General features: G+C 57.9%; 2 protein-coding genes across 15 annotated transcripts in view; one reads left to right on the top strand and one right to left on the bottom strand.

The window, feature by feature from the left end:
* Window positions 1–1073: 1073 nt before the first annotated feature.
* On the top strand, window positions 1074–8985 carry LDLRAD2 (low density lipoprotein receptor class A domain containing 2). Its single transcript, XM_047723785.1, has 5 exons — window positions 1074–1155; window positions 2907–3350; window positions 7121–7252; window positions 8231–8398; window positions 8528–8985. Exons 1-5 carry the CDS (start codon window positions 1074–1076, stop codon window positions 8755–8757), a joined length of 1056 nt encoding a protein of 351 aa, XP_047579741.1. The 3' UTR covers window positions 8758–8985.
* Window positions 8986–9105: 120 nt separating this feature from the next.
* Window positions 9106–17259, bottom strand: part of HSPG2 (heparan sulfate proteoglycan 2) — a 99075-nt gene continuing 90921 nt past the window's right edge. For all 14 annotated transcript variants that reach the window (XM_047723770.1, XM_047723777.1, XM_047723782.1 and 11 more), the window contains 16 exons: window positions 16620–16764; window positions 16429–16528; window positions 16164–16273; window positions 15932–16040; window positions 15286–15384; window positions 14707–14928; window positions 14198–14442; window positions 13689–13860; window positions 13453–13575; window positions 13293–13349; window positions 11625–11700; window positions 11456–11534; window positions 11253–11323; window positions 10989–11072; window positions 10492–10595; window positions 9106–10355 (listed from right to left, as the gene is read on the bottom strand). In XM_047723770.1, coding sequence (XP_047579726.1) covers window positions 10183–10355; window positions 10492–10595; window positions 10989–11072; window positions 11253–11323; window positions 11456–11534; window positions 11625–11700; window positions 13293–13349; window positions 13453–13575; window positions 13689–13860; window positions 14198–14442; window positions 14707–14928; window positions 15286–15384; window positions 15932–16040; window positions 16164–16273; window positions 16429–16528; window positions 16620–16764 — 1969 coding nt within the window. In that variant the 3' untranslated portion in view covers window positions 9106–10182. The remainder of the gene's footprint in view (window positions 10356–10491; window positions 10596–10988; window positions 11073–11252; window positions 11324–11455; window positions 11535–11624; window positions 11701–13292; window positions 13350–13452; window positions 13576–13688; window positions 13861–14197; window positions 14443–14706; window positions 14929–15285; window positions 15385–15931; window positions 16041–16163; window positions 16274–16428; window positions 16529–16619; window positions 16765–17259) is intronic.

Below are 17259 nucleotides of genomic sequence, written 5' to 3'. Positions count from 1 at the left end.
AGGCTTAACCCACTGAACCACCCAGGTGCCCCAAAATATTTTATTTTTAAGTCATCTCTACATCCAATGGGGGAAAACCCACAACCCCAAGATCAAGAGTCACATGCTCCACTGACTGAGCCAGCCAGGTGCCCCATGAAAAATGTTGGTCAAATAACAAGTTTTGGACAAGTTCTGAAATGGCCCAAGTCCTTTCTTTGATATGTGGGGAAGCTGAACCTAGCAAAAGAGAGGTCATGTGCTTAATACTACGTATTTATTCTTCTTTTCTGGATGCCTGCCCTGTGCCAGGCACTGTGCTATGAACTAGGGGTTTAGAGATCAACATAACCCTTGTGGAACACAATTTTAGTGGGGCCAGTAGATAATATACACAAGATATCTGTAAGCCAAGTTATTTGAGCGAGTGCTGAAGTAATATATTTGGGGAGATGTGACTGAGTGACAAGGAAGGAAAGCACCAGTTCACACTGAGAGGTGGTCTGAGAAATGTGGTCTGAGGGGGTGACATGTGACCCCAAACCTGAATGACCTGAAGAAGCCAGCCATGGAATGCTATGGGAGAAGAACACTTCACATGGAGGGAACTGTGAGTGCAAAAGCCCTGGGGTAGGGCCTCCTCGTCCAGCACTACTATGCCACTTGCTGCCTCTGTAGGGCCCTCAGAGCTGCCCTTTGACGTGCTGGGCCTCCATCAAGCTCAGCCCCAATTTATCCAGAGCTCAGCAGCTCTCTGAGGCTGTGGGCCCCCCCTCCCAGAAGCCTTGTGGGTGAACCGGATCCGAGGTTCCTGGTTCCTATCTAGCAGGGGGTGAGTGGCTATCTTCCCTGCCTACTTTCCCCAGGCTCCAGCCTCAGCCCCAAATATCCATGGCAACCTTAGATACAATCCTGATCTGAAGAAGGATCTGGAACACAAAGATCACTATAAAGAGACCAGAGGGCTGATGGACTTACCTCCCCTTGCTCCTTGTGTCCTGCCACACTGTCTGCCAGCCCCCCCCAGCCTCCCCCAAAACCCCAAACTGAGGATCCTGCAAGTCTGTGGACTTGCTGGGCACAGCAGGGCCTGGATGGAGGTCTGTCTGGGGCAGATGCCCCAAAGGCTGCTTCTGCTGGGGGCGGCTGCACTGGCTGTGTCTGCTCTGGAAACAGGTGAGCCTGAGGGGGCTCAGCTGGGGTGGGCAGGGGAGTCAGGTCCTCCCACCCTTAGAGACCGTATCCCCATGATAGGCTGGGACCCCTTGACTTGGAGGAGGCTGGAAAGTCTTGTGCCTGGTCTTGTTTGGTACCCCAAACTCCTCTGGGAGGCTGGAGCTCCAAGTCACCCAGAAACAGGGGTCTGGAGTGTGTATGGGGAAGGGGGCAGTGGACAACAACAACTGTGAACTTTGGGGTCAGACAGTCTGTGTTCACACTCTCAGTGACATCATGGCTTCACCTCTCCGGTTCTGGTTCTGCACCAGCAAAGTGGGAATAAGGGCCCTTGCTCCTTAAGGGACTATTATTACTATGCATATAAGATGAGATAAATGTGTAAGACATTTAGCTCCGGGGACATAAAAGATGCTCAACTCATTCACTCTCCAAGGCTCTCTCTTTCACAGTTGGCCTTTAGGGCAGATGCTGGCTTTACTAGATCTGCGAAGATTTGAGACAATGCTCCCACATCCGGAGCCCGGATAGTGAATTTCTTCCCCAAAGACCCACATCCCGGCTGGTCCTTAACACCCACTGGAGTTCCTACTATGCACCAGAAAAGCCACCTCCTCTTTTCCATCCTTACAAAAATCAGAGCTAGTTTGATTATTTGCACATTATCTCATTCAGTCCTCGCAACAACTCTGTAGTAGTGAGGATGTTTTGGGATGTAAGTAACAGATACCAAACTAACAAGTGTTTAACCCATAAGGACATTTGCTATTTCACTCAAGAAGAGTGGCCACAGATGATTCCAGAAATGGTTAATTTAGCAGCTCCACCATGTTGACGTTTTCCATGATTCTCATGACCTTATCCTTGCAAAATGGCCGCTACGGCCCTGGCCCTTGCATCCTCAGACAACTGCTTTCAGTTTTTTTTTGTTTTTGTTTTTGTTTTTGTTTTTTTTAAATCAGAGAGGAAAACCTTTTCCAAGAGCCCTCAGCAAACCTCTTCAATCTCATTGGCCAGAATCAGGTCCCATGCCAATCTCTAAACCCCGCAAATTGAATTTGGATTACAAAGCTTGGTTTAGGCCAATGACCAGGAGACAACCTGGTAGGTTGCTCACTGACAGCTGAGAGATATTAGGGTTCTTTCCCAAAGAGCAACAGGGAAAGGCTGGCGTAGGCAGAGGCCCAGTTGAGTCTACCCCTCCTGGGATAAGGTACTAATAAGAGCTAACGCTTCTGTGACACTCATTAAATGCACAGCACTGTCCTGAGCACTGAACCCTTACCTGCCCACAGTCCTCTAGTTTCAATTCCAAAATATGAGAAACTCCGAAAGCCAAAACTCCTTCTTAACTAATGTACGGGCAACACTTGACTTGAACTGATAGGAGGCTGTTTTTTGTCTTTATTTGTCTTGCTTAGGGTTATGTCAGCAGACTTGCTCTAGAAAATATGTTTGATCATGGAGGGCTGCAACATAATCTCCTGTATTACCTACCTTATCTTTCTAAAAATCTGGAAAATTCTGAAACGTATTCCAGAGCTTTTGAATAAGAGATTGAGGACCTGAATTAAATTACTCAACCATTTGAGTAATTAAATTACTCAAAATTCTGAGATTGGGCAATTATTCCATTTTGTTGATGAAAAAACTGAGGCTCAGAGAGGGTGAGTGGCTTACCGGGGGGTCACACAGCGGGCAGCGCTCGGAACCGGGCCGCGCGGTTCCAGGGTTTGTACTTTTCCCTGCAGCCAACCTGGTGGACCTCTGCGGGCAGACGTGGCAGGGGGCCGGGCTGCTGCTGCACTCGCACTCCGCCTCGCGCAGGTTCTACTTCGTGGCCCCGGACACCGACTGCTGGCTCTGGATGCGGGCGGCGGCCGCCGGCGACAGGATTCGATTCCAGTTCCGCTTCTTCCTGGTCTACAGCTTGGCCGGGGCGGCGGGGGCGCCCCCAGCGTCCCCGGCGTCCAACGCCTCCTCCCCGGCGCGGGCCGACCCGTGCGCCCCCGGGTCCTACCTGCAGTTCTACGAGGGCCCGCCGGGGGCGCCGCGGCCCCTGGGGGCCCCTCTCTGCGGCCTGACCATCCCGGCGGCGGTGGCGTCCTCCGGGACCTTCCTGGGCCTCCGCCTGCTCACCAGAGGCCGCCAGCCCCGCGTGGACTTCGTGGGCGATGCCACCTCTTTCCGGCTGGGTGGGTGGGGGCTGTTGGCCGGGACCGGGGTCCCCAAGTCGGGGGCAGCTGCGGGCCTGGGGTCACCGGTGTGGCACCTGCAGCGCGGAGGATGGGGGCGGCTGCTGGGGCCTGGACACCGTTGGGGCAAGGGGACTGGCAGCGGGCTGAGCGCGCTCCCGGGGGGAGGGAGAGGAGGGAAGGGGTCATTTCAGACCCCCGGAGTCTACCCAGTAAATCTGGCAGGGCCGCGATGGCAGTCCCCCTACCAGCCCCTACCAGCCGCCGACGTACGCCCGCACACACTCACCCATTCCAAACTCCCACGCACTCCCACACCTGACACCCAGTACCCACACGCACCCTGCACACTCATTCACACGGCCCCCCACTCACACACCTCACGCCTCAACACCCATGCACGCTACATACCCCATATACCCTGCACACTCATTCACACCACCCCACACGGTCACACCCAACCCCCTGCTCACACACCCTGCACAGTCATTCACACGACCCCCTCACACACCTCACACCCAACACCTACACTCACTGTACTCAAACCTCATGGCCTACACACTCATTCACCATATATACTCACACACTCACCTGTTCACAACTCCCTCTCCCACACCATTCCTACACTCCCACACCTCATATCCAACACCACTCACACACCTATGCTCACACGATGGACCCCATACTCACACACCTCACGCCTCAACACCCCCCCCACACGGCACACACCCCCACACACCCTGCACACTCATTCACATGACCCAAACTCACACCCCTTGTACCCCAACACCCTCATTCATACACTGCACACTCATTCACACAACCCCACATGCACAAACCTCACATCCCAACACCTACACTCACACACTGTGTATGTGCATACAATTCAGAAGTCTGCGCTCATTTACACAACTCACCCACCCACGTGCCTCACACACTGTGACACACAAGCTGCGTATGTCCCATACCGCACACTCCCAACAGTATACGTCACACACCTCCTACACATACAGCACCACGTTGCACACTTAGATACACCTTACACACTCTCAAGTTCACACACAGCTCTTCTGTCCTGGCTCAGCCCTTCAGAGGGTTGCAGAGGGGCAGAGTGAGGACCCTCGGGCTGTCAGCGACAGTAAGGAAGGGGAACTCACAGTAATTAATAGTCACTTGGTACGCACTGCCTTTGCCCTTCGCAGGCTGATGTGTCTGGGCCTCCCGGCCGCACCACACCCGTCTCTTCGTCCTCCTGTTTCTGAGTGGGAAACAGGCTCGGGGAGGCTAGGAAAAGTGCCCAGGCCTCCCCGCTCACAAGTGGCGCAGTTGGGTTTCAGCAGCTAGAGCACGTCCTCTTGTTCAAACTGAGTTCAAGGCTTTAGCCCCCACAGGCTCCCCCAGGACTGGAGACACTCCCGTGTGTCCCAGCAGAGGCTGTGTCCGGAGATGGCGAGTAGACGAGCTGCCCAAACCCGTAAGACTCCAAAAGCACAGAGAAACTTTAGTGCCCATGCTGGCAAGATATCCAGGCTGGGGATTCAAACATGGGAGTGCGAGCACTTTGAGACTCAGCCCACGCAGGCTCACCGGGAGCTAGACTTCAAGGTGCCAGGCCCTGGGCGGCCCGTTTTTTTTTTTAAAGATTTTGTTTATTTATATGACAGAGAGAGAGAGATCACAAGTAGACAGAGAGGCAGGCAGAGAGAGAGGGGGAAACAGGCTCCCCGCCAAGCAGAAAGCCCGACGCGGGGCTTGATCCCAGGACCCTGACACCATGACCCGAGCCGAAGGCAGAGGCCCAACCCACTTAGCCACCCAAGAGCCCCATGGACGGCCCTTTAACACCGAGTTGGTCCACCAGAGCCTCCAGGGCCGTCTCATGGCCTCTTTAGACAAGGCCCACCTTCTTCTCCCCTGGCCTAGTGCCCGGTCTGAATTTTGAATTTCATTCATTCATTCATTCATTCATTCATTTATTTATGAGCGAGAGAGGGAGGAAGAGTGTTTGTGTGTGACCAAGAGCAGGGGTGGGAAGCAGGGGCAGGGAGAGAATCTTAAGCGGGCCCCAGGCCCAGCATGAAGCCTGTTGTAGGGCTCGATCTCACGACCCTGAGATCATGACCTGAGCCGAAATCAACAGTTGGACGCTTCACGGACTGAGCCACCCAGGCCCCCCTGAATTTTGGATTTTAGATTCTTTCCCTCTTCCCCTTTAGTCTTTGGCTCTAGGAGGAACTATAGGAAATTTGGACTCTAAATCCTTAGGGCCAAGGTGGTGGCCTTGGGGTCTCCCAGGCTTCCATACGGCTTCCATAGGCTGCAGCAGGCCCAGGGGCCTGTGATGTGTTGCACACAGCGCTCACTGGCTGATGGAGAATTAACCCCTCCCTCCATACCCTCCCCCTCTCTCCCCGTGGCCTTGTCTGCTTGCAAGTGCAGCTGTTAGCCAGAGCCAGGGATGCTGCTGGCGTCTGTGTTCATTAGCATGGACTCCCGAAAGGAGGCAGTGGTGAAGCCCTATCATAGTTCTGGCTTCCTTAGATCAATTTTGTCACTTGAATGAAGAAAGTTTCATTTCACATCATTAGGCCACACACGCAGTCTCCGTCACTCACACCTGCAGGCACAGGCTGCCTGGTTCGTGCACACACGCCTACACAGACACTCACATGTGACTGCCCATACACAACCACACCACTGTTTGTGTTTTGTGTCACATTCACCCTTACATCTCCATACCTGTTATGTAGTCTTCATTTTCATTTGTAGACAAAAGAAACCCGACTCAAGTTGGTTTAGCCAAAGGAGAATGGGGAGGGACTCCTGTAACTGGGGTATTGAGGTGTTGGTTCAGGTAGAGCTGGATCCAGCAGTTCAAGTAATGGTCCCTGGACTCTGTGTCCTTGTTCTCTGTCTTTGCATTGTGGGAATCTGCTTGGCCTCCCTCTCAGGCAGCTTCTCTTTCTATCTGGCAATAAGATGATCCCGCAGCTCCAAACCCACGGTCACCATTATAGCTCTAACCTCAACAAAATAGAGAGTGAGCATCTTTTCTTATGGTTCTAGCAAGAGGGCCAGTGCCAAATCTGAGTAGTCATGTGGGCTATATGTCCATTTCTGTAGCCAGGAAATGGAATGCTCTGATTCCCATGCCCACCCCTGAGCCAGGGTGTTGGGCAACCCCCCCGAACCAGCTTTTCTTCACAGAATGGGATGCTGGGTAAGTCAGCCTCTCTGCACACTGACATCATGGTAGGGGAGATGGGCCATTAACAAATAACCAAGTGAATCCATGTTCTGCCGAGGTGAGGAGGGCTGCAGAGGGATGGAAATCAGGACAAGGAGGACCAGAGTGCTGGGGGAGGGTGGCATTCATGAGTGTGGGACTGGATTCCTCATCTGCTGCTTTGATACAAGCTGTGTAGCCTTGGCCAAGTGACCTGAGCTCTCTGTGCCTGTCTTCTGATCTCTGAAATGGGAATAGGAACAGTGTTTATCGTATAGGGTTATTGTGAGAACTTCAGGAGCTGGGTGTGGGTGAAGTGCTGAGAGCCATGCCCAGCATCAGACAGGAATCAGTAAATGTCAGCCATCGGCATCATCTTGAGGACCATACACCTGTCTCCCATGAAACACCCACCTATGCTTTCATCTGCATGCACACAGAAGCAGCTCTCTGTGGCTCACAACTCCCATGTTCCCTCACTATAGGGCTACGCATCAGGGGTTGGCTCAGGGTCCTCATCTCATGTCTCCCCTCCTGGCCCCAGGAGCCTGCGGTGCCTACTTCCGCTGTCGGAATGGCAGGTGCGTGCCCCCAAGCCTGGTGTGCGATCGCTGGGGCATGGACAACTGTGGCGATGGTAGTGACCAGGCTCCCTGGCCACCAGCCAACTGCAGAGGTCAGTGATGGGTGTGGCCTGGGCCCTGCTGAGCTGCTAGGAGGGAAACTGGGGTGACTTCCCTTCCCTGGGGCAGGACCTCAGTGCGGAGACTGGGGGCAGGGGCATGGCAGGAGTGGGTAAACTGTGTAGGCTGGACTATCTGAGAATCAGAGCAAGTTAGAGCCGGAATGATGCTGGAAGTGATCTAATCCAGCAGCTTCCAAATGGTATTTCAGTGGTGGAAGCTTTTCCTAAGTGGAATTTTGCAGAGGACCAAGAGGAAGAGATGCTCTATTTAACAGGACATGGAGGCCCAGACCCTGGCTGACTGATGTCCCATTAAGGGACATCAACTTGAGTTGAATCTTCAAGACTTACTTTGGAAACCATTGTCCAGTCTGACTCCCATGTTTTATGTATGGGGAAACTGAGGCCTAGGGAAGGAAAAATGTCTTGCCCAAGGTCATAGAGTCAGGGAGTAGCATGACCAGGAATGACATCTGTGGATAGGGGGACCAAAACAGGGCACCCAGGAAGCTCCTTCCTGGGAATCTAAGATGCCACATCTGCAAACGGGGCTGCCATGTATGGTTCAACAGGTTGTTTACTGCAAATTAAACACCTGGCTGTAGGTGCTGATAAACCTAACCTTTTGGAGTTGTCCTAAACTAAGTGAAATACCACAGGTAAAGAGCCCAGTGCCCAGCATGGTGCTTGGTGCCCAGAGAATGCTCAGTACAGACACTTCTTCCTTCTTGAGAAATAGTCCCATTTGTAACCCTGGGCGCTGGAGCTGGGCAGTGTGAGCTCAAGTCCTCCCCTAGTACTTCCTGCTCTGGGACCTGGGCAAGCAACTTAACCGCTCCAGGCCTCACTTTCCTTATATGAAATGGAAATACTGATAGTAACAAACTCAGACAGGTTTGGGGAGGCTTTAGTGAGCCCAAGTCAAGCCCTGGAAAGTTCTGTGTGTTCCTCTATTATTTCCTGCTTCAGGTCCCCCTCTGGTGCCCAGCCAGGCAGGAGGTACCGATGGCCCTGTGTCCAAGACCCTGACACTCCCCTCAGCTTTCAGTTCTGCAGGAACCCTCCAGATGGCCGCTCAGAGGACACCCATCACAGGCCGGGGCCCTGAACAGCAGGGTACAACAGCTCCTCTGGGAGGTAGATGGCTCTTGCTTCCCACCTGCTTCCACTCCTCCCACCAAGGTCACACTTATCCCTCCCCATGTGACAGGGACAGGGCAACAGGCCTAGGGTGCGGCCTGAGTGGCTTTCCTTTTCTTTCTGCAGGTTCCTGGCTCCGAGGTGTGGCGCTGGTCTCCTCGCTGGTCCTAGCCTCTGCTGGCCTCCTCATGGGCCTCCTCTGGTGCTGTTGCTCCTCCCACTGGCGGGCCTGGTGGGCTGGTGCCCAGGGCCTCTGCCCCAGCTGCACCATCTGTTACATGTATCCTGGCCAGGTGGCTCCTGGGGGGCTGCAGCCAAGTGGGCTGGCCTTCCAGGATCAGGGAGGACATCCCTAGAGGCTGTAGCTTTGGAAACAGGAGCCTGGGCTCTGGGGTCAGACAGACTTAGGGCTCTACCCCATCCCCAGGAGGGCCACCAGACCTTGGGCACGTCACAAAAGCCTCAGACTCAGTTTGCTCCTCTCCTGCCTTGTGGGTGTCGTGAGGGACACGGAGCTAACCAGCCCCGTCACTCGGGTGGCCGCTGGCACCCTGCTGAATCTGGGAAGGGCGGGGGCAGGGGCCTCGCTCCCCCGCAGCTGCCTTTCTTCACTCCCAGAACTCACCTGCCCGTTTTTGCACACCCCCGGCCCCCTCTCGGGTTCCACTGAGTCAAGCCCCAGTCAGGGGCGCAGGAGGCAGCTCTGGCGGGGATAGCACCGTTTATTAAGAAAGATCAAGACAAAGACCACAGGAGGGTCCCTTCTAGGACACAGAGGCCAGGCGTCCTGACCCCACATCTGCGGGCTGCTGGTGGGGAGGTCACGTGCCCCCAGCTGGGCCCTCAGGCTCCCACAGATGGGCCAGGGCTGTCATGTCCCCTTCCTGTCCCTCCCAGTCATGAGTCCTGGCATCCCCCACCCAAGGCACTAACTCTTTTCAACCACCAATACCCTCCTCCCCCCATGTCCCCTGGGCCTTCACTTCCAGATCAGTGGGGGGATATGGCCTGGTGTGGGCGGGGAGACCCTCTCAGTGCTGGGCTCTGCCTGTATTAGCTCCTGGGAAGAGCTGGGGTAGAGTTTCCCTTGCTGCCCCTGAGGGGCAGGGGCCCTGGGCCAGGTGTTGGGGGGTAGGGGTGGGGTGGGGGGCTGTAGGCCAGGAGGGCTCAGTGGGAGGCAGATGCTACCAGGGGCAGGTGGCCCGACTGGCTAGGCAGAAGTGAAAGGGGCTGGGACATGGGCTGGTGGGGGTGGGATTGGGGGAGGTGGCCCGCCCAGGGGTGAGCTGCCTTTTGTTCCACAGTTGGCACTAAAGAGCTTTCCCCACCCAGAGGAGGGTGGCAAAGGCAATTGCGAGGCCCCCTACTCCAGGGAGCTGGTGAGGCACCAGGCTGTGGGCCGTGGTTGGCTCTTGTAGGACTGAGGGCTGCCGGAGGGCGGTGGGACGGGGACAGCCCAGCTCTGTGCGGGGAGGGGCTCTCCAGCGGCGGTGACAGTTCTGAGCCCACTCGGCTACTGCGTCTGACCCCCAGTCCTGGCAGCCCTCTGAGGCACCGGCTCTCATCCAACCTGCCCTACCTACCAGCCCGCGGCTCGGCCCAGGGGTGCTGGTGCTGGGGATGGCATGCCTGCCCTCCAGTCCAGCCCAGGGCAGTAGCAGCAAAGCGTGGCATTGCCTCAGTTTCTTACAAAATAGTCATAATAATAATATTAATAATAATATACTCGACGTCGTGGGGCGGGGACGCTGCCCTGGAGTCCGTGTGGGCCAGGCAGCCGCCTATGAGGGGCAGGGACGGGTGCTGGCGCCAGCCTGGGCACGGTGCTGCAGGTCCAGAGGCTGTGGCGGCGGCGCGCCGGGCCGGGCCGAGTGCAGCACCAGGTTCTTGATGCAGCCGGTGACGCCCGAGGAGAAGCGGCCCCCAGTCAGTGTGGTCACATCGGGGGCTCCGCCTGCAGGCACCGGGGGAGGATGGGGCATGTCAGCTCCCGCAGCCTAGCATGTCCTAGCTCCGTGGGGCCCCCATTGCTTCCCTGGTCCCGGGGAGGGCACCCGAGGCCTGTACTGGGGTCCAAGCCTGGGACTTACCGACATAGATGCTGCCCTTGGTGTTGACGGCCACGTTAGGGCCTGGCGACTGGCCGCTGACCAGCTCCTCACCATCCACCTGGATGGAGCCTCTCCGGCCTTCTCTGTTGGTGGAACGGGGGTGGGGCCCTCATCACCAGTTCCAAGGGGCCCCTCCCTTTGCCACAAAGATGCCAGACAGGAAGGCCTGCCCCGGCTTGGAGCTCTTTCCTTCCACCACTGGATGAGATCTGGCCCCACAAACACAGCTTCCTGGCACCTCTCTCAGCTGTCACCTGTCCCCTCGGGTGTCTGCCCTCCCTCCGGCCCCCCACCACCGCCATGGTATTCTGTACCGCTCTGAAGTCTGTGTTTAGGCTGGTGGGCTCTCCGCCCGCCTAGGCTTCAAGTTCTCTCCCAGAGCTCAAAGCCTGCCTCCCTGAACATGGCAGACAGCATCCCGTCCTACCCCCAGAACTCTGCGCCCTTCACCCCAGGGCCTGGGGGGCCTTTCTTACCGCAGTGCGGTCACCCGATGCCACTCGCCATCATCAATGGGGTCCTCAGAGACCAGGCGGGCCTCCCCACTGCCCAGCTGGTAGCTGCAGTCACACAGGGCCAAGACAGTGAGAGCTGGGCCAGATGGGGCTGGTTTGGGGGGCTGGGGTCCCGGGAGGGCTGCAGCTTCTCGTGGGAGGAGCCATGGCACCAAGCAGAGGGGAAGCCCCGAAGGGTTATGGGGGTCCAGGGAGGGGAAGGAAGGGGCAGGTGCCCGGACCCACCTGAAGACAAGGTGTCCATCCTGAAGCCCGAGACTGATGAAATCCTTGCCGCGTTCGGCGTCTCCCATGTCCTGCCAGGGAAGCACAGGGTCGCTGGGGTTCCCTGTCTAGAGAGCCGAGGCCCCTGCTGCTGTGGCCTCCACCCTCCTCTCTCTCACCAGGGGGCTGGTGACCCTGAGACCAGGCTGGACGCCCACACTCACCACGCCCTGCCAGAGCAGGAGGCCATTGGCTGTGCTGGTCCGAACTTCCAGCTCGATGGTCTCCGGGACCTCAGGCAGGCTGGGAGTGGAGGAGGCGGGTGAGGGAGAAGAAGCTGCAGATTCCTGCTCCCCTCCCTGAACCCACTGGTTCCCCCGGCACCTGTCTCACCTCCTGGAGAAGATGCGGCCAGGGAAGGCGAGGAAGCCATCATCGTGGAAATAGACTCCATACTGTCCAGGGGCATCTGCGGGAGGATGTGGGGACGGTGAGGCCCCTGCTCGCCTGTATGGGGCGGCCACCGTGCTGGCTTCCGGACCCCTATCTTCACTCCAATGTGTGCTACTATGGGGGCCCTGAGCCTGCAGTCTCCAGAGACCCCAGGGGGCTCTGGACACAGGTCAGGGGCCTGTGAACTTGGACGGAGAGATACTGGGGCTTGACCTTCACTCCTCACTGAAATGGAGTTGTTCCTTCTGTTATGCATGTGGGCAGCAAACCCAAGGGGCCGTAGCAGGACTTATGATTTGTCACTAATACATCATCGGAAAATTTTAAATATTTTGAGAACTTTATCTCAATACAGTGGGTTTCCTCTGAAATCCTATGTATTTTATTTTATGTAGTCAGTAGGGTCCAGATAGGGTGACCAACCACTGTCCCTATTTGCTGAGTCCTGTCCTGGTTTTAGTTCCTGAAGTTCACATCCCGAGAGATCCCTCAGCCCTGAGCAAACCAGGAGAGCTGGTCACCTAGGTCCCTGGCACATAGAAGTTTCAGAACCCTTGTGTTCCCTCTCTCTTACGGAGGGGAAGACAGGCTGGGGGTGGGTGGAGTGACCTGCCCAGAAAGTGGGAAGCCAGCATGGCCACCCAGACCTTTAGGCCCCAGTGTCCATACTGGGTGTGGTTCCAGCATCCCCAGCCCTACCTGCTCAGACCCATCCTCAGGCCAGTGCTGGTCCCTGTGGGCCTACAAGGGTAGGGGGCACTTGGCCACCATCCACCCAAAGATGTGAACAGTGAACATTTCCTAAGCACCTACTGTGTGCCAGCTGCAAACACCCTTTCATTTAAAAGGATCCTTACAACAATCCTGCGGCATAGACATAATGTTAATAAAAGCTAACACTCTGTACCCACTGTTGACCAGATGGTGTTCTAGGCATTTTGAGCACATTAAATAATTGTATCCTGACATAAACTTTTATCCAACCCTTGTGGAAGGATGTCACTCCTCTTTATTTTACACATAAGGAAACTGAGGCACAGAAGGGTAAGTGACTCACCCACGGGAACGCAGCTAGTAGTTGGCAGGGCTAGGATTTCAATCCAGAGCCCATGTTCTTAGCCGCTCTACCACTACTGTCTCCTATCACATTAGTGAGAAGGAAGAAGATGGCTATATACAAAGCAGTGAGCCCAGCATCCCTGAAAGTTTAATAAACACTGATTTTTTGATCACTGCTTTTAAATAGCCTGTGGAATTCTTGAGAAGGCAGGTCTTGCCTTGTTCATCGTGTATTTCCTGCCACAAGGGCAAGGATGGGCACAAAAGAGTTTGACAGGATGTGTGAATGTAGAGGAGGAAACTGAGGTCAGAGTGGCTCAAGGACCCACCCCGGGCGGCCTCGCCAGCTCAACTAGCCCGAAGTACAGGGCGTGCTCCAGCTCTGTGTTGCTGGACTCTTCTTTGTTCCCTCACTCTGAGCCCAATGAGCCTCTCGCGTGGCCTTGTCCTGCTCACAGGCCAGAAGCAAGAGTGTGGGCTCCTTGGGAGAGGGGCTGACATGGGAAGCCAGGGAGGAGACAAGCCTCTCTGGCCACAGGTAGTACGTACCATTGCCCCCGCTGCCTTCAAGATGCCACTCGGACTCTGCTGTGCCTTGTCCAGGGCCTATGAAGAGAGGCAGGTGCGGTCAGCAGGCACAGACACCATGGGGCCCGTGTGTTGCCCCCAGGGCCCCAAGTGGGAGGTAGGGAGAAGCCGGGACAGTTACCTTGTTGGCAGCGGGGCCCAGAGAAGCCGGGGGGACAGAGGCAGCGGGTGCCCTGGCAGGTGCCCCCGTGTAGACAGGGCTCACGGAGCCGGCAGGGGTTCTCCTCGTGCTCGCACAGGTCTCCTGCGGGCCAGGGCGCCGTGAGTGGGTGTGGGCCGAGGCAGCTGCCACTCCTCTCTGCACCTTCCCCCCACCCCCCCACCAGCCGGGGCCAGGTCAGGGGTGGGCTCGCACACCTTTGAAGCCGTCTGCACACAGGCACTGGAACTCGTACTCTCCAGCTGGCATGCACGTGCCGCCGTTCCGGCAAGGCTGGCGCTCACATGGGGAGCTGCTGTAGCACTGCCCGACGCCCCGACTGCCCAGGAAGCTGTAGGTGAGGTCCAGCCGCTTTCCATTCACGGACACCTGTGGCACAGGGACGCTGAGGGGCTCTGGGCATGCCGGGGGCAGAGGCCAGGATGCCCAGCGTAGGGTAGCTGGGAACCCAAGTGGGAATATGGTGTTAACGGGGGGTTGTAGCATAGGCAACGGAGGAACCTAAGCTGAAGGCCTCTTGTGCGCCAGGGACATCCAGCAGGGTGGTCACTCCTCAAAGGAATGACCCGCTGCACAGAGAAGGGAACTGAGGCTGGCAGGGAAGTACCCAGGCTTGCTGTGGGGTCGGGGGTTGGGGGGAGCTCGCCTGCACCCTTTCCTCCCCTCCCCTCTCCTTCCCTGCGGGCCCCTGGAGGCTGCTGCTCACCTCGCCCACGCAGCCACGGAAGTGAGTGCTAACGTTGGTGGCTGGGGGCAGCCGCACGGAGGGCTCCACGCCCCCGAGGTAGAGGAGTGTGTGCAGGTTGAGGCCCTGGCTCTTGCCCGGTGAGGAGCGCAGCACGGGGGGTCTGCTGTTCACGCGCAAGCTGCCATCCTTGTTCAGACGCTCGGCGGACACTCGGTGCCAGTGGCCCAGGGCCAGTGGCTCGGGGCTCCGCAGCACGGCCAGCCCTGGTGGGGGGATGCCAGATGGGGATGGCGCCCGCAGAGGGTCCCTCCTGCCCACTCCATACAGGTACTTGAGTGGACAGGACGTTCCAAGAGGAACCCGACAGAGGGCTAGGGGACTTGCCCAAACTCCCATGTGAAGAACGGATGTCACTGAACAGGGTACTTGGGTCGGTACTCCTCCAGCCCTCCTTAGGGCATCGGGAGCCGAGGGGGGTGCACAGCTCGGCGCCCAGAGCCCATCTGCCCTTGGTGTCCGGCGCTCACCTGACCCTAACTCGTAGCGGAACTCCAGGTGGCCGCCGACCAACGCCAGGGACACAAAGTCCTCCACGGGCCCGCTCTTCCCCCCGCTGAACACCAGGATGCCGTCGGGTGCCAGTGGCTTGAACTCCACGTCCAGGCGCAGCTCGTGGTGTGTGTTGGTGAGTGCGGGCAGTGCCAGGTAGGAGCCAGTGCCCGACATGGAGGGGGTGGTCACTGTCACACCTGCGGCAGCCACAGCTCAGCTGGGGCCAGCGGGGGTCCCGGTGCCCCTGCCTGGCCCACTCCAGACCCCGGGCCTCAGGACCGGCTGGGTAATAACTGCAGCCATACGGGAGTCCCTGCCCTTGGGCCCCACAGACCAGGCTGGAAGCGGGGGTGGGGGAGTGGGGGGGGTGGCATTTACATACCCTCCTGGGAGGGATTCAGGCTGGGTAGAGGTTTAGCCTGGTGACTTTGAGGGCCTCTGGCTCTGGACTCATGTTATCATCCACAGGGCCCTTTGTGACCTCCGAGTGTCCCTGCCCAGCTTCCCCCCTCCATCCCGGGCTCCCCCAGGGAGTCAGGTCTAGCTCCACTCACCTTCCTCACACCTCACCCCTGACCGGCCCAGGTGGCAGCGGCAGGTGTAGCCTCGGCCATCAGGCCGGTTCACACAGGTGGCATCTGGCCCACAGGCCTCTGGGGGACAGAGGGGCCAGCAAGAAGGACACTGAGGTGGCCTGGAGAGGGCGGGGTCTTGCAGCCCTACCTACTACAGCCCCAGGGCCATGACCGGCCTGGGAGGACTGTATCAGGAGACTGGGCAGGAGGAATGGATGACAGCAGGGTAGGGGGCACCAAGGAGGCTTGGTGGGGGACAGCACAGGAGGGAAATGCAGGAGTGATGGGGTAATGGTGTGGGGTGCTGGGTATCCGGGAGGCAGGTCATGGCGACTTTGGTGAGAGTTGGGAAGGAGACAGGTACCTGGGGTGTTGGAGGTGCCCGGCAGCAGTGACAGGGGTAGGACGAGTAGCTGGGCACTGGGGTCAGGGGTGAGAACTCGGGGAGCAGAGTGGGTGTTAGGGTGGCAGGGATGGAAGTCAGTAGCTGTGAGGAGAGGCGAGCACTTGGGTGAATGACAGAGTGAGCTAAGTAGGGTCAGCAGTGGAGTGGGGGGGACGGAGGAGCAGCTACGGGCAGAGGCGAGCACTGGGGCGACAGTGACCGGAAGGGTGGGTCACACACCTGGGTGGCAGTGCAGGGCCTGGGAGTGCTCACAGCGGCTCCCGGTGAAGCCAGCTGGGCAGATGCACACGTAGCTACTGCTCTCTGAATCCTGACATTGGCCCCCGTTCTGTGAAGCCACCCCAGAAGTCAGGCAGAGAACCCCCTGGCTCTCCCCTACTTCCCAGGGGGGCCATCCGGGTGGAGGGGCAGTGGCCGGGGGCAGTGAGGGGCGCATGTGTTGTAGGGTTACCTGGCACGGCCGGTCCCGACAGGTGGGGCAGTGGGAGATGCCGTGTGCGGTAAGGTTGAGGTCGTGGAACACGATCTCCTCGCCCTGGATGCGCAGCTCCCGGACACAGCCTGGGTGGTGGGGGGCCACGATGAGGACAGCGGAGGGTGCCAGGAGGCCTGCCCAGCCCACAGCCCACACCCCGCAGCGCTCCCAGACTCCCCATGGGCTCTGCCAGCCGGCCTGCCGAGGCTCGGCCAGTCATGGAGGCAGGGTGGGGGCTCACCTACGAAGCCGCTGCTCAGCCCCGCCTTGGGGATGGCATCGTAGTCAGGGTAGCCGCCCAGGTAGAGCTCCTCGTTTAGGTCCAGACCCTGGAACTTGCCCTGGGAAGTGGAGAAGCCCGGATGGCAGACAGAGGCTGGGCAGAGGTGGGGAGGGGGCTAGAAGTGGGGGGTCGGCGCGGTGGGGCCTCACCTGAGAGGTCCCGTTGACCGGGGCCAGGCTGCCCACGATCAAGGAGCCCTGGGTAAGGCTGCGCAGCAGGGTCACGGTGTGGAACTGACCCAGCGCCAGCGGTGTGGGGTGGCGGATGGTGGCCATGCCCGAGCCTGCGTCAAACCTGCTCCCCAGGGTGGGGCCGGGGTGGGAGAGAGCGTATGGGGCTGGTCAGAAGGGCCAGGCAGGGGGCCTAGCCTGGGGAGAGGTGATGTCACTGTTTCCTGCAGTTCTGATCTAGTTCCTGTCCTTGCCTTGTCCTCCCCCATCACCCACCCCCAGCTCGTCCCAACCCTGCCGCTTCCTTAGATCCTTTCCTCCCCAACACACCCCCCATCCCCAGAGCTTACCCAGAGCAGCCCCGGGCGCTAACTGCCCTTGGCTCTGTGGCCCTGGGGATCACCTTGCTGCTTTCTCTCTTTATGGCTACTCTTCCCCAGCCAAAGTTATCTATTCCCCCAAGGGCAGAACTCGATCTGTCTGTATCAGCGCCTGGCACAGAACAGGTGTTCAGCAAATACTTTTTGAGCGAATGAACGAATGAGTCCTGGTCTGCAGGGGTCCCACTCAGCAAAGACGCGCTCAGCACCACTGAGCATCTCAGCCAGAGTTTGTGCGA

This window comes from Lutra lutra, chromosome 4 (genome assembly GCF_902655055.1).
Source record: "Lutra lutra chromosome 4, mLutLut1.2, whole genome shotgun sequence".
NCBI classification, from domain to species: domain Eukaryota; kingdom Metazoa; phylum Chordata; class Mammalia; order Carnivora; family Mustelidae; genus Lutra; species Lutra lutra.
This window is presented reverse-complemented; position numbering and strand designations above follow the sequence as displayed.